This window comes from Armigeres subalbatus, chromosome 3 (genome assembly GCF_024139115.2).
Source record: "Armigeres subalbatus isolate Guangzhou_Male chromosome 3, GZ_Asu_2, whole genome shotgun sequence".
NCBI classification, from domain to species: Eukaryota; Metazoa; Arthropoda; class Insecta; order Diptera; family Culicidae; genus Armigeres; species Armigeres subalbatus.
This window is the reverse complement of record NC_085141.1, coordinates 79,251,358-79,267,906: the sequence shown is the minus strand read 5'-3', so window position 1 is coordinate 79,267,906 and position 16,549 is coordinate 79,251,358. Positions and strand designations below refer to the sequence as shown.

At 42.1% G+C, this 16,549-nt stretch overlaps 2 protein-coding genes across 3 annotated transcripts in view; both read right to left on the bottom strand.

Annotated features, from left to right (window-relative positions):
* Window positions 1-16,549, bottom strand: part of LOC134221141 (beta-TrCP) — a 154,465-nt gene that overhangs the window by 65,430 nt on the left and 72,486 nt on the right. The gene's annotated exons all lie outside the window — the stretch shown is intronic.
* On the bottom strand, window positions 13,680-15,633 carry LOC134227017 (odorant receptor 94a-like). Its single transcript, XM_062708203.1, has 4 exons — window positions 14,894-15,633; window positions 14,737-14,836; window positions 14,404-14,670; window positions 13,680-14,341 (listed from the first exon to the last, which is right to left on the bottom strand). The coding sequence occupies exons 1-4, from the start codon at window positions 15,631-15,633 to the stop codon at window positions 14,291-14,293; spliced, it is 1,158 nt and encodes a 385-aa protein (XP_062564187.1). The 3' UTR covers window positions 13,680-14,290.

Below are 16,549 nucleotides of genomic sequence, written 5' to 3'. Positions count from 1 at the left end.
GAAGACACCGTTGACCATAAGGAGCAACAAACAGCAACCGAAAAATGTATGGAGCATCTACTCTGCTACAATTGAGGACCGCACGTGAGAGTTCTGTGGAATCGGGGTCATTGCGATGCTTTCCGAGAGATGATCATCGCCCAACGCCAAGCCAAGGTAAGAACTATTACAGCTTTAAGGCCTGACAACAGACCCTTCTTCGCGTCGATAACCTTGTTTCTGTTGATAATTCTAGTTATGATTGTGACAACCTTAACTCTCCAGATATTAATTGCTCCGTGAATCAAACCTCTCGTCCAAATAATAGTTTGCTTATGACAGTAGTCGTAAGTGTGGTTAATAGTTCGGGTATGTTTGTTCCCTGCCGAGCATTTTTAGATTCTGGTTCTCAAGTTCATCTAGCATCGAGATCGTTCGTTAAGGTCTGAGGGAAGGGTTTTCCGTTAAAAAAGCACGTGGTAGAACTCTCTGAGAGAGAATATTGCCCAATTCAGTCCGCCAGAATGACGCTGTCAGAGTCGTCAAAATTATTTCATCATTATGCAGTTTACAATTGCTATATTTTGCCGTAAACGAAAACAAAAGGAATTGGCAACAATGGGGCAGAAATTTATCACTCATGAAGTGGTTCGGCGAGAGAACAGCAGGAGCGCCGAGCAATCCTGCATTGAGGAGAATAAAATAAACAAACTCCAGCTGGTTTTGGAAAATGAAAACATGAGCCGTTTCTAGAACAACATTAGATAATATCGTGAGAGGATTTCTGTACAAGGTTTCCACACAAGCTTTGAAAAGGATTTGGGTAATAACACTGGTGCTGGTGTAAATGAGACAAATAACACAAATAATATAGCTTAAGCTTGATTGACTACTCGTAGTTGCTACTCCATTATGACCAGATTGGCTGTTCTTGCACAGGGAGCCAACAGATGTTTGCTTGGGACTAGCACACATCTTCAATGTACAAGCACTGGTGATCTTATTTGTTAGGTCACACTGGCGCCAGCTACGTCAAAATGCAAGTCAATGTAGGGAAGTCGGAAGGGAATGATGATGCAACCACTCGCCCATTGCAAGCCGAATATACCTCTGCACTTGCCACGAGTTCATGCGGAATTTGTAGGAATTTTTGGATAAGATTCGAGGGGCAGAGTTTCGTCTTGGTTATCGAGCTGCCAATGTGATAGATAGGAGAAGGCAGCTGATGGAATTTCTAATTCGATGTAGGAAACGAGCTATATCTATAGTTCATTTCCAATTCTAGCAGATTACTGTTAGAATACTCAAGTTGGAAGTATAGGAATAATAATGGAAACGGTATGGAAATCCATTTTCAGTTCTAGCGATTGCTAGAACATGAGAAATATAGAGAAAGATACAAAGTAGGAGAATGGAACGGACCTGGGATTGCACCCACGACCTCCTGCGTATGAGGCAGAAGCAGTAGCCATATGACTACCAAGCCCGCTACAAATAAGACAAATAATATAAATAAGACAAATAAGATAGATAAGACAAAAAAGACAAATAAAGTAAGTTCCTCCCGAAGTTCCTCCAGGAATTCCACCAGAAGTTCCTTCAAAAATTCCTTCGGAAGTTCCTCCACCAATTCCTTCGAAAATTCCTCAAGGAATTCATTCGGAAGTTCCTCCAGGAATTCCTTCGGAGGTTCCTCCAGGACTTCCTTCGGAGGTTCCTCCAAGATTTACTTCGGAAGATTCTCCAGGAATTCCTTAGGAAGTTTCTCCTGGAATTTCTTGCAAGCTTCTCCAGGAATTCCTTCTCAAGTATCTCCCGGAATTCCTTCGGAAGGTCCTCCAGTAATTCCTTCAGAAATTCTTCCTGGAATTCCTTCGGAGGTTCCTCCAGGTGTTCCTTCGGAGGTTCCACCAGGAATTCCTTCGGAGGTTCCCCCAGGACTTCCTTCGGAGGTTCCTCCAGGAATTCCTTCGGAAGTTTATCCAAGAATTCCTTCGGAAGTTTCTCCTGGAATTCCTTTGAAAGCTTCTCCAGGAATTCCTTCGCAAGTTTCTCCCGGAATTCCTTCGGATGGTCCTCCAGTAATTCCTTCAGAAGTTCTTCCTGGAATTCTTTCGGAAGTTCCTCCAGGAATTCCTTCGGATGGTTCTCCAGTAATTCCTTCAGAAGTTCTTCCTGGAATTCTTTCGGAAGTTCCTCCAGGAATTCTTTCGGAAGTTCCTCCAGGAATTCCTTCGGAAGTTCCTCCAGGAATTCCTTCGGAAGTTCCTCCAGGAATTCCTTCGAAAGTTCCTCCAGGAATTCCTCCGGAATTCCTCCAGAAGTTCCTTCAGCAATTCCTTCGGAAGTTTCTTCAGCAATTCAGGATTTCCTTCGGAAGTACACCCAGCAATTTTTTCGGAAGTTCCTCCAGGAATTCCTTCGATAGTCTTCCAGGAATTCCTCCAGAAATTCCTTCGAAAGTTCCTCCGGAAGTTCCTCCAGCAGTTCCTCCGGAAGTTCCTCCAGGAATTCCTCCGAAAGCTCCTCCAGGAATTCCTCTAGAAGTTCCGTCAGGAATTTTTCCGAAAGTTCCTCAAGGAATTCCTGAAGGAACTTCCGGAGGAATTCCTGGAGGAACTTTCGGAAGTTCCGTCAGGAATTCTTCCGGAAGTTCCTCCAGGAATTCCTCCGGAAGTTCCTCCAGCAATTCTCCGAAAGTTCCTCAAGGAACTTCTGGAGGAAATTCCGGAGGAATTCCCGGAGGAACTTCCGGCGCAATTCCTGGAGAAACTTCTGGCGGAATTTCTGGAGAAACTTCCGGAGAAATTTCTGGAGGAACTTCCGGATAGATTCCTGGAGGAGCTTTCGAAAGAATTCCTGGAGGAACTTCCGGAGGAATTCCTGGAGGAACTTCTGGAGGAATTTCTGAAGGAAATTCCGAAGGAATTCTTGGAGGAGCTTCCGAAGGAAATTCCTGGAGGAACTTCCGAAGGAATTCCAGGGCTGTTACAAAATAGTCGAATTCCAATCCGCGAAATCCGCGACTAGCAAATTGAAAACCGCGAATGTGAAAACAAATCCGCGACAAACAAAAATATAATTTCTTACTTATCACTCTAAAAAATCATCACGTCATATTCACGTGAAAAATCACGTAACTGATCTGTTTTGAACAAACGACGATTGTTACGTGACGTTAGTAATGCTCACCAGAAATTCACGTCACTTTTACTAAAAATCTTGGTGAATATGACTGTATATCCACGTAAACAATTTAAGTGAGATTGTGTTAGTGTGATTGCAGCTTCGACATTTGCGGAAGAACTGCATTGTAAACAAGAATAAATACATAACCTAAACATAATGAGACTTCGCGAGCGGAGGTAAGTGTTATTTCAAATGCATCTAGGCAGATATTTTCCGTGCCTGCATTTCTCCTCTTTGGAAAAAAAGCAACGGAGGTTGGATAAATTTTTTTAGATTTGTTGAAAAATGATGAAATTAAAGGAAGCTGCATGGAAGCCTAGAGCTATAGTTTTCCTGTCGCGTTAGTATAAAATTTATAGTCTATGTTCCACTATTTTTTGGTTAATTAACAGCGGGAATATTAATAGTTTTGGAGCAATCAACTAGTTTCAAATTCTCAGCGATTCTCATTGATATCATTTGTCAACAAATCTGATAAATTTCATTCAACATCCGCCGATAACTTTGTTTTTTCTTCAACAGTGTTTCTGCGATAACTCCAAAGCGCAATGACAAAATGACGGCATTCCCTGTATCAATGCATCAACAACGCTGTTCATTTTTGCATTAATTCCTAAATTACTATATTGCAATACATTTCAAAACATGTAGTGGTTACCTGCTGTCTTGTAGCTTTCACTAAAATTTTACGTAACCAGTACGTACAAATCACGTCAGATTCACCTGATCAAACACGTAACTACTTTCAAGCTTCACGTCATTAGTACTGGAAGATCTAGTCAGAGTCACCGGAAAAATCACGTAACTCAAGGAAACTAAATTTTGTTCAAGTTACTTGTCATTCAGGTCACTCTTACGTGAAAAGTAGGGTGGATGAGAACCACATTTGTTTTCAGGTAAATATGACGTTAAGATTTTTCAGAGTGATAATCTTAATTTTTTTCAATAATTTTGCTTCTAATCTATTGGCATCAATAGAAAACAAAATGAAAGAACATTCACTTATTTATGTAATATATAAAATTACATAGTTAACGCTTTAACCATATCATGAGCCACAGAAAATATATGTGCAGCGTTGAACTATGCCCGAAAGTAATTCAATTTTTAATGTTGCCGGGAAACCCCACCATTTGAATCGATGTTGTATCATTACATTTCTTTATAAGTAGGCTGTGCAGATGGCAGTCTGTTGTCATAGGGCTATATTTGAATTATACTTTTTAGTACACTATATAGTATTCTTCTAATCTCTACTATCGATTTACAAGGGCTTGAACGCATCAATAACCCGTCAGGCTACTTATTGATCAGTCATTGCATTGTGTACTTACTTCCATCAATCCGCCAGTTAGGAAATAATATAAAGCCATTTTTTTAAGCAAGCGATTCTCTACAGAGCTCTGCAGAGGCCCGAGCAAAGCCTGACGAATCTGATTTAAAAGCACTCAGGCGAAATAAAGCCAGAGGTGGACAGGAACAGTCCTAAGGCCTGTGAATTTTTAAGAACTTAAATAATATTCACGATTTGAAAAATAATGTCATTATCACTACGTATGAGATAATGGATGAGTATGTCAACCGTATGATAGTCAATCCGGAAAAATGCTCGATGATCACTTTTTCTCGGATTAAAAATCCCGTTAGATTCGACTACACGCTTTTGAATACCAGCATAGAACGTCTGAGTCATGTCAAAGACTTGGGCGTAATTTTGGATTCCCAGCTGACGTACAAAATGCATATTTCATACGTTGTAGGTAAGGCTTCAAAAACCCTGGGCTTCATCTTTCGGATGGGTGAAGAATTTTCTGACATTTACTGTCTAAAGTCTTTGTATTGCTCACTGGTCGATACTGGAGTATTGCTCCGCCGTTTGGAATCCCAATTATACGAACGGTGCCGAACGAATTGAGTCCGTGCAACGACGCTTCCTACGATTTGCTCTGCGTAGACTACCGTGGAGAGATCCATTACGCCTGCCAAGTTATGAAAGCCGCTGTCGGCTTATCGATCTGGAGCTGCTAAGAGAAAGCCGTAACACCGTTCGGGCTGTACTTGTTGCAGACGTTTTACAAAACCAAATAGATTGTAGTGACATTTTGGAACAGATTAACATTAACGTACAGCCGAGAACACTTCGCAATAACGCTTTGTTAAGAATGCCATTTCGTCAGACTAACTACAGTATGAACGGTAGTATTGAAGGTTTACAGCGTATATTCAACAGGGTTTCTACAATATTCGACTTCAACCTGCCTCGTCAGACGCTGCGCCGAAGGGCGATGACATACTGACGCGTCGAGCGATGCGGAACGCGTCCAAGCACTCGTAAAGCAGAATATCAGCAAGAGAAATTATTTTGTCTTGGACGCGTTCGCGCACGCCCACGCGTGAGTATGTCATCGGCCGAAGATACAAAGAATTTTTCACATCGCAATAGATAGCTGTTTTACTGTTTGTGTCCATTTTTTTCTAAGTTTTTGACGATATGTATACTTATATTTTTTTTATTACCATCATTAGGACATAAGTAGTCTCAGAAAAAAATATATTAAGCTCTTTTAGTGGAATGTATTAAACCGTCTAAGACGAATTAAGTACTGTCCATTTAATTCCACCAGTTAATTTTCGTTATCTTTGCAGATACGTATTTCGACCACAACTGTGTGGTCGTCTTCAGTGTCTCGTACTTGACTCGACTTGAAGAATTAACGAAAATTAACTGGTGGAATTAAATGGACAGTACTTAATTCGTCTTAGACGGTTTTATAAGTAGTCTGTTGATGTAGGCCTTGAATAAATAAATAAGTATTGCTAAGCTTATACAACACGGCAGACACGTTTTTCATTTACCGGAAGAGCGTCAAGCGAAGATAACATGCACTAGACATCCCAGAAGAGGCCGTAGTCTTCATGGTAGGCCGCGTACACGATAGCGTTTTGCCATCTATAGTGAGCATTACAACGTTGTATGTGCTATCCATCGTAGGATTCGTTTGGAGTCTCAAGGCTCAAGTTCAGTCAGACAGTTTACTGCAACTGAGTAATCACGAACGAACTCTCAATGGATATAAGAACAGCGAGGAATTTTGAAGCGAAAGTAATGGAACAAAAACTAGCCTACCAAAAAGTTATTGGAATGCATAATAGAACAAAGGATGAATACTGAATGGTTTGAATGAGATGCCTGCAATAGTGGGAGTCTCGAGTCCCGTCTCTCGAATACTCCGAGTGCTTGCAAGTCCTCCTCGAGCATTGTCCATGTTTCATGTCCGTAGAGGACTACCGGTCTTATTAACGTCTTGTACATGACACATTTGGTGCGGTGGCGAATCTTTTTCGACCGCAGTTTCTTCTGGAGCCCGTAGTAGGCCCGACTTCCACAGATGATACGCCTTCGTATTTCACGACTAACGTTGTTGTCAGCCGTTAGCAAGGATCCGAGGTAGACGAATTCCTCGACCACCTCGAAGGTATCCCCGTCTATCGTAACACTGCTTCCCAGGCGGGCCCTGTCGCGCTCGGTTCCGCCCACAAGCATGTACTTTGTCTTTGACGCATTCACCACCAGTCCAAGTTTTGTTGCTTCACGTTTCAGGCGGGTGTACAGTTCTGCCACCTTTGCAAATGTTCGGCCGACAATGTCCATGTCATCCGCGAAGCAAATAAATTGACTGGATCTGTTGAAAATCGTACCCCGGCTGTTACACCCGGCTCTCCGCATGACACCTTCTAGCGCAATGTTGAACAACAGGCACGAAAGTCCATCACCTTGTCTTAGTCCCCGGCGCGATTCGAACGAACTGGAGTGTTCGCCCGAAATCTTCACACAGTTTTGCACACCATCCACCGTTGCTTTGATCAGTCTGGTAAGCTTCCCAGCTGTTCTCGTCCATAATTTTCCATAGCTCTACGCGGTCTATACTGTCGTATGCCGCCTTGAAATCAACGAACAGATGGTGCGTTGGGACCTGGTATTCACGGCATTTTTGAAGGATTTACCGTACAGTAAAGATCTGGTCCGTTGTCGAGCGGCCGTCAACGAAGCCGGCTTGATAACTTCCCACGAACTCGTTCACTAATGGTGACAGACGACGGAAGATGATCTGGGATATCACTTTGTAGGCGGCATTAAGGATGGTGATCGCTCGAAAGTTCTCACACTCCAGTTTGTCGCCTTTCTTGTAGATGGGGCATATAACCCCTTCCTTCCACTCCTCCGGTAGCTGTTCGGTTTCCCAGATTCTGACTATCACTATGTGCAGGCAAGTGGCCAGCTTTTCCGGGCCCATCTTGATGAGCTCAGCTCCGATACCATCCTTACCAGCTGCTTTATTGGTCTTTAGCTGTTGAATGGCATCCTTAACTTCCCTCAAGGTGGGGGCTGGTTGGCTTCCATCGTCCGCTGAACTGACGTAGTCATCTCCTCCGCTGCCTTGACTTTCACTGCCTGTACTCTCAGCGCCATTCAGATGTTCCTCGTAGTGCTGCTTCCACCTTTCGATCACCACACGTTCGTCCGTCAAGATGCTCCCATCCTTATCCCGGCACATTTCGGCTCGCGGCACGAAGCCTTTGCGGGATGCGTTGAGCTTCTGATAGAACTTGCGTGTATCTTGAGAACGGCACAGCTGTTCCATCTCCTCGCACTCCGCTTCTTCCAGGCGGCGTTTCTTCTCCTGAAAAAGGCGGCTCTGCTGTCTCCGCTTCCGTCTATAACGTTCCACGTTCTGCCGGGTACCTTGCTGCAGCGCGACCGCCCGCACTGCGTCCTTCTCCTCCAGAATCTGTCTGCACTCTTCGTCGAACCAATCGTTCCGTCGACTTCGACCCATATACCCGACGTTGTTCTCCGCTGCGTCGTTGATGGCTGCTTTAACTGTACTCCAGCAGTCCTCAAGAGGGGCCCCATCGAGCTCACCCTCTTCCGGCAACGCTGCCTCGAGATGCTGCGCGTATGCAGTGGCGACATCAGGTTGCTTCAGTCGCTCTAGGTCGTACCGCGGCGGTCGTCGGTACCGAACATTGTTGATGACGGATAGTTTTGGGCGCAGTTTAACCATCACCAGATAGTGGTCCGAGTCGATGTTAGCGCCACGATATGTCCTGACGTCGATAATGTCGGAGAAGTGCCGTCCATCAATCGGAACGTGGTCGATTTGTGATTCTGTCTGCAGTGGTGATCTCCAGGTGTACCGATACGGGTGGCTGTGTTGGAAGTAGGTGCTACGAATGGCCATATTCTTGGAGGCGGCGAAATCAATTAGTCGTAGGCCGTTTTCGTTCGTCAGCCGGTGAGCGCTGAACTTTCCAATAGTCGGTCTAAACTCCTCCTCTTGGCCAACCTGAGCGTTCAAATCTCCTATGATGATTTTGACGTCGTGGCTTGGGCAGCTGTCGTACTCACGTTCCAGCTGCGCGTAGAATGCGTCCTTATCATCATCAGTGCTTCCGGAGTGTGGGCTATGGACGTTGATTATGCTGAAGTTGAAGAACCGGCCTTTGATCCTCAACCTGCACATTCTTTCATTGATCGACCACCACCCGATCACGCGCCTTTGCATATCGCCCATCACTATGAAAGCTGTTCCCAGCTCGTGTGTGTTGCCGCAGCTCTGGTAGATGGTATGATTACCTCTAAACGTTCGCACCATTGATCCCTTCCAACAAACCTCCTGCAGCGCTACGATGCCGAATCCACGGTCCTTGAGCACATCGGCGAGTATGCGTGTGCTCCCGATGAAGTTGAGAGATTTGCATTTTAGCATTAGCATTAGCATTGTTAGCATTAGCATTGTTACGGTGTAATTCGTAGATTGGACACTAGTGATACTCATGTTTTACTTTTGAGATCCTTATCTAGAATGCTATCAGAAATCAAGAAGGGGAGTGGTCCTTGATTCCAGTCTTAAACAAAAATAACAAAAGCATGAGGATTACTACTCCTGGATGAAGTTGAGAGATTTGCAGTTCCACGAACCGAGTTTCCAATCGCTAGTCCCTTTTCGTCGCAGTGGTCTTCGCCGATGGTTCCGGTCCGTACTCTCTTGTTGATTGTTCGTTGCTTATGATTTTTTAAAGGCTGGCTTGCAGGGCCTGACACCAAACCCCCTAAATTTCCGGAGGACCATTCCTCCTTATTTCCGGTGGACCATGGTGCACAGTTTCACTTAGAGTCCCTCGCTGGCACTCGGACGATGATCAGCCGCCCCTAACATGGAGAACAGACGCTGTTGTGAGCCGATCCTGACATGGAGAACAGACGCTCAATAAGATTTGCACCTCCGAAGAGGAGCAAACCCCCCCCCTTCCCTGTCAGCATACGACCATAGTTCCCACCGGGGTTGGTTACCCGATCTTCCCTAAGGTTGCTCGTATCCCGGCCAGCACCGCGGGGAGGTAGGGATAGGAGTTGCTGGGTAAGAGGCTAAGGACCGCGAGATGGGGTCTATGTTATTCCTTCAGGTACGCGAAATACCAATGGTACGCTTTACCCAGCATTTGCCGTGCCATTATAAATTTCAAAAAATCTAAATAAAGACAGCTTCGATCAGCTATCAGTTTCGTCCCGACAGTTGCGTTACTGCGTTTGATCCTACTTTATCGTCGACCTTCTATCCAGCGCAAGTAATCATAATTGTATTTCCGCAATTAGCGGCACGAAGGTTCTAAGCAATAAAATAAATAGCTCTCCGACCGATCGGACCGTCTCGGTATTTCGGTAATCCGGAAATGCAATATGATCGATATGACAATTCGACAGACTTTCTATGTGTCCACTTAAACCAACATCCAAACGACTATTGAAAGATTATTCAAATATTCCGTGTATAGTAGAAAATCGAAAATTTGTTTTCAATAAAATGAAATATCTGCAGTTATTAGACGTAGCAACTCATTTCTGATTAGTGCGCATAATAGCACATCCATGCGTGCATAATGCGCACTACTAATGAAATAATTCGCAGCGCGAGTGCTCAATCGCGCGGTCCGGTTTGATGGCGGCCCGACAATACTATGTGTTTGGATCTCGACGGGTTGCCTTTTTTGCAAACGCCAAAATAAATGACATGTTGAATTAATCCTAAAATTAAATTGAGGGAAATCGCGATTTTCGCGAGAGTGTAATTATAAATCCGCGATTTTCGCGACAATATTTGACGGAACCGCGATTTTCGCGACTGGAAGAGTAAATCCGCGACAAATTCGCGAAATACGCGAAAAACGCGAAAATCGCGAAATCCGCGACTGTTGTAACAGCCCTGGAATTCCTGGCGGAACTTCCGAAGGAATTCCTGGAGGAACTTCCGAAGGAATACCTGGAGGAACTTCCGAAGGAATTCCTGGAGGAACTTTCGAAGGAATTCCTGGAGGAACTTCCGAAGGAATTCCTGGAGGAACTTCCGAAGGAATTCCTGGAGGAACTTCCGAAGGAATTCCTGGAGGAACTTCCGAAGGAATTCCTGGAGGAACTTCCGAAGGAATTCCTGGAGGAACTTCCGAAGGAATTCCTGGAGGAACTTCCGAAGGAATTCCTGGAGGAACTTCCGAAGGAATTCCTGGAGGAACTTCCGAAGGAATTCCTGGAAGAATTCCCGGAGGAATTCTTGGATGAATTTTTGCAGGAACTTCCGAAGGAATTCCTGGAAGAATTCCCGGAGGAATTCTTGGATGAATTCCTGGAGGAACTTTCGGAGGAATTCTTGGAGGAACTTCTTGTCTTATTTACCATCAATTATTTATCTCGTCCCATTCCTACATTTTATTTCTATTTATTTATTTGGTATCTCCGTGTTTACAAATGGGAATACGCTTTCTAGTGTCACGCTACTAAGATACAGAGTTGACGGACTTTCTATCGCTCTCATCGCTCCTTTCCTGCCGTGCGCCACATGCAAATATGGTGTTGACTACTCTCCCGAAATGGTAATTTTTGTATGGAATTTGGAAAACTTGGTTGAAGTAAAAAGAGTTTCCTTCAAAATTTAATGCGGTCACATATACTTTTTATTACATCAAAATGATCGTTTAAAAATTGCAAAGTTCCGTTAGCGAAAAGTTCCGTTATGAAATGGACGCCAGCAGCGACAGTGAGGAAGAAGAAGAAGCTTATCAGGAATGCGTCGATTGTGATGACGCTTTACCTAACAAAATAGAGGACTACGGCCCGATGGAGTGGAGTGGATAAGTGATTCAATAAATTTGAATCAGACTGTTGGGTTTTTAGATTGGAACACCATCTAAGTAACTAACTAAATAAAACTGTTCCTATATTTGTGATTTTTAAGTATTATAAGCACGCATATTAGCCAAAAGCAAGATTACAATTTTTGCCTTTCTCATACAACAAAGTTTTGCCTTTCTTGTACAACAAAGTTGTACCAAAAGGCTATCATTTCACTCCGAAAGCGAACTTTTTATAGAAGGCTCGTAGACCCATAGAAGTAATATACAAATCGCCCCAGCTCGACGAATTGAGCGAATGTTTGTCCGTCCGTGCGTATGTGTGTGCATATATGCACAAAAGATGAATAAATTTGTAACCAGCTTTTCATATAAGTAAGCCTTAACCGATTTTCTTGTAATAAGGTGCATTCGAAAGGTGGTAAAGTCTTGTTGATCGCTATTGACTTTGATATTGGATTTGTAATTGGGTACAAAAGTTATAAACAAATAATGATCCAAACCGAAAAGGTTGGTGTCTTGGTTAAATGCGAAAAAGGCAGTACCACTACTAGGTGGTTCAATTTTAGTTTTTGGTTATTTTTCAAAATAAGAAATGTAGAACAGAAGAATTTTCTCAAATAATCGGTTTACATTTGATTTGCATGTTACAATCATCTTTCCCAAAAAATGTACCTCACCTCTGCTGAAAACATCAACCCAATTCACTAAATTCAGTTCTAGCCGGTAGTTACCCAAACAACGTGAATCGCGTTTCTAATGCTTGCTCGCACCTAATGAGGTCGATGTACGGGGTGATGGCTTGTCACGGGTCACGACCGCCCGTTTGTTCGACTCCAGTCGCGCTCTGAAAGTCAAACACAATTAGGCACCAGTAACCGGCCCAGCTGCTGGAGAAAAACCAACACTATCTGCATTAATGGGGGAAAACAATGGTGAAAATGAAAATGCGAAAAATGGATCGCGGCTGCTGGCTGGCTGGTTGGGTTATTGTCTATGGTTCTGATGCGACCGAAAGCATTTACGCCAGCAAATTGGCTACTGATGGCGGCGGGTAGGCTGGGCACACCAGACTGACAGCAGGCAGTTTTATTTGGTTCATGAGGTCATCCGTCATCACTTTCGACGGTGGATGCGTGCGTGAGTTTCACTTTTCACTCGTTCGGATTTCGTTTGTTTGTTTTCATTTCTTATTTGCTCCTATGCAAATAGATCTGAGAAATCATAAATCTTTCTAAGATTGAGGAGAAGATGATATGTGCGACAGATTGAACTTGACGAGCAATACGTGGGAATACGAATCATAATCATTTTCGTAATTAAGAATGACTGTTAGTTTGCTTATTATGGTTGAACCTACTGGGGTAAATGAAAATACATAGTTTTCTTTGTGAAATGAAAATTAATTTATTCTCTGAGGTAACGAAAAACTGGTTGGAAGTGTCTAGTTGCAGCCATCTCGGACGATAATTTCGAATGATTTTCAAATGGTTAAAACCCTGAACAAATGTTCACTAGCTCAAATCTGATCATGACGGCATTGTAGGTCACCTAAGACAATCAAACCATAGTACTCATCACATTTTTGATCAATCATAAAAGATAACGAACTGTCAGAAGGTTGCAACAAAAAATCACTTGCTATGGCGGATAACATTCGTGACTCACACGACGAACCGAGCGAGGCCAAGACTACTTGTGAGTGAAAACTGCATATGCATGATAAAGCTAGCAAATATCACTTGAAGCTATAAACAATGGGACAATACCGTTCTCCCATGGTTGGTAGTTGCAAAATAGTGTTGGCCACTAATGTATTTCCTACAATGGAACTGTTGTTGGCTAAAGTTGAGTTGAGTAGTTGTGAATAAAACTCGTGGGAAAGGAAATAAGTCAGCTTTACCGCAATCAATTGCAACCTGCGAAAATCAAACTGTCTGAGGGTAAAACGCCACGTAAAGAAATCACGATTTTGTACAGCATTTCAAATACATTCTGACTTTTTATTTTTTATTCGGGGGACTACTTAATATGTTATTAAATCTAATGGCAGGAAATTACCAAAAACAAACCGCGTAAAAAAGCAACACCAGTGTAGGCCAACAGTGAATTAGTTATTAACACCTCGAATATCTTTTTCCATTTCTATATTTGTGCCATTTCTAATTAGAATTACAAATAGACAGCTTATAAAGTTTTCTCTTTTTTGAACATAAGTCGAAAGAAAAAAAAATATATAAAAAATCTTTATCGATTGATTCTTTCGCGATGAACTAGTTATCTTCAACTCAAAAATTATCGACCAGTCGAAAACTAACTCCGTTTCTAGTTCGTATGAGTTTGCATATTTTTTGTGATACAGAAGTAACAAAACATCTCTATATAAAAACCTGACCTGGTTTCGTTCCATTACGGCACAAGAACAAAAATGGCAAACCATACGGTGGAGGCGATTTTCCATCGCTTTCGATTTTCGCTTTCTATCACAAATTGGGGAACGAATTAGATTCAATCAAATCTATATCCCACATATCGTATCGTACACGCTCCACATATGTTCATATACCGAGCGGTACGTATGCGTTTCGCTTTGACTTCACTTGTGGAATGATTTTGGGATAAAAAATTTAACTGAATACAGAATTAAAGCATTTTTGGGGCAACTTATATAGAAACAAATCTTAAGCTAGAGTAGAGGGGACCGTAGGAAGGCATCTTATGAAACTATTCAGTTTATAACTATCTTATATTGTAATAAAATAATAACAAAAAAAAACAATTCCGATTTTCTGGGGTGACATGAGCTCCCGTCTATAGCAAGATGTAATTAATTTCTTTGCTACTCTTTGCAAACCAATCGTTCAAGTACAACATTGTTGAGTGTTTTAGGACCTAATAGCTGCCCAATAGTTGCATCGGAAAAATCGCTTCTTTCTTATTTTTGTCGATTAATGACCGCGTATAACGAGTATGATCTATTTAGGGTCTGGAAAAAAACCGTTTGTGTTAACTACGGACTACGCAAGAATGTATATCGTAACACTTTACCGATGTGAAGTCATCTAGGTTGAAGTTGAAGAAATTGCCCGCCTTCAATCGAATTGGCTTATTGGTGCGAAGCATCATCATTTTCAGATCCTTTCGGTCATTGAGGGCCAATCGGTACCAATCTGAGGTGTACAAGGCGTTGGTCAACTTCTGACTCTTGAGCGTAACATCGTTTCCGGAGTAACACGGTAAGAAAATCTGCGTCAACATCGATATCAGATAGAAGTACATGTAAAACGTGGAGCTCACGTTGTCGAGTGCGCTAGTCTGTAAAGGCGGAAAATATTGATTGTTGTATCTCGTCTCGATTGTTATATATAAGATACAAATTACCGCTGATAATCGAAATATCACAGCACATATTGTTACACCACTGGCACAGATTTGCGCAAAAACGCTCCATGAAACTTGTTTTTCGGTTTCTCGTGCAAAACTATAAAAATAATATGCTATTAGAAATCCAACAATTAAGAGCATTTGAACAAGTTACTCATAGATTCGATTATATTGTTGAATGTGCTCCTCAAACTTTTTTTTATAAAGCTCCTTTTCAATATCACTCCTCGTTGGGTACACTGGCAGTTGAGCAAGATTGTAACTTAGCAGATCCAATTGTTTACCAGCTGTCGATAGCAAATAGGCGATGTTCACGTCACCCGATACGTTCAAAAGACAGTGTGCCGTCATACCAACTATCTGATACACAGCCAAAATATAGTAATTGTTTATATGATCCCTATCTATTGGGACCCAGAAAAACCAATTGAAGAATGGCAACTTAAGTCGTCCATCGAATATAAATCCCAAAGAAGCCAAAACCGTTAGAACACTGCAGAAGTAGTAGAACATCATTATTTTGCTGAATCGACCGAAATACCGCTCATATTCCTTTCTTTGCTTCGGACACATTGTCTTAAACTCTTTCGAGACAGTAGTCCGATTCAGACCGTAAATGGCTTCAAATTTGTTCGCAACGGTTACGGATTTGACCAACATGGCTATTTCCGTCGGCAGCAAAAACAGTATCTCCGTCCAAAGCGTATCCAAATTATCCATAAAAAATGAACTGCAGAACATCGCAAACAGATAAACTCCAGTGAAGAAGAAATGGTATATCCGACGGTACGCCCTGTAATAGGGACTCTCGTCTTCTGTTGCCCATATGCCGATGATTTTCCAGACCCAAAACGCGGCTCGTTGGCACGGAATAAAGCCTTCGAGTTCACGCATTGTGCTTGATGAAATACTTTTTACGGACTAATAGCGCATTAGGACGAACGAGTTGCATTTATTGAAAAAAATCAAACGTTGGAATTGTTCATTTTCTGGGTGGTAACGTCAAGCCAAAGTTTCCAACATAATCACCTTGTTAAACCGTTTAGAATCCAAAACTTTTTTTTCTGTCTATGATTATAGTTTTTTTAACAAGGTACTTCAAAAATACATTGGACCTATTCTACCATGACATCATCACGTTTTAAAGCAGCGTTCAGTTTGCACCCAACCAGTGAATGTTGGATTGCTATACAATTCTGCATTTTATATAAATATTCCTTTTATTGCAATAATTGACTAAGAATGTCACATTTCAAGCAATTTGTATATGCTACGCTAAGCTCTTATACATAGTTTGTTAGATTCTTAAACAGAATTGTTACAAAACCTAACATCTGTTGTGTGGGTGTACATATTTGAACAATATGCACAGTTTACATATACAGAATATATCGCTATTTTGGAATTGCTGCTAACTCGAACAACACGCTCATTAGACGAACGCAAGAATAACGTGTACTTACAGTCTGTGTAAGAGCAATGCTGCATACAATCTATGGTGGACGCTACCTTGAGGAGGCAAATGAAGCACGAATTGCTGTACTGCCCATGATCGCATATTTGTAACAATCGACAAAAGTTTGTGATATGTATCAGTATGGAAATCTAATTAAAGTTCTAAAAATCATCAAAAATAAGAGAAACACTTTTTTCAGTTGAAATTTCCCATAGCATCATTTACATTACTTGCTATTTGAGTACAAATTAATTGCGATTTTTTTTGTTCAATGAATACGGCATACCGGCGATAGAATTTCCCAGTGTTACCGATATGCGGTCACTTCGCTCAATGTTACAAAACAACTTGATG

Bases quoted from the DNA above. Each gene is read 5' to 3' on its own strand.
- LOC134227017 (XM_062708203.1), bottom strand. From the start codon at position 15,633: ATGCGTGAACTCGAAGGCTTTATTCCGTGCCAACGAGCCGCGTTTTGG. The intron at 14,837-14,893 runs GTAACTTGTTCA...TTATTTTTATAG, and splicing joins CAATATAATCGAATCTATGA to TTTTGCACGAGAAACCGAAA. The intron at 14,671-14,736 runs GTAATTTGTATC...CCGCCTTTACAG, and splicing joins TGATATTTCGATTATCAGCG to ACTAGCGCACTCGACAACGT.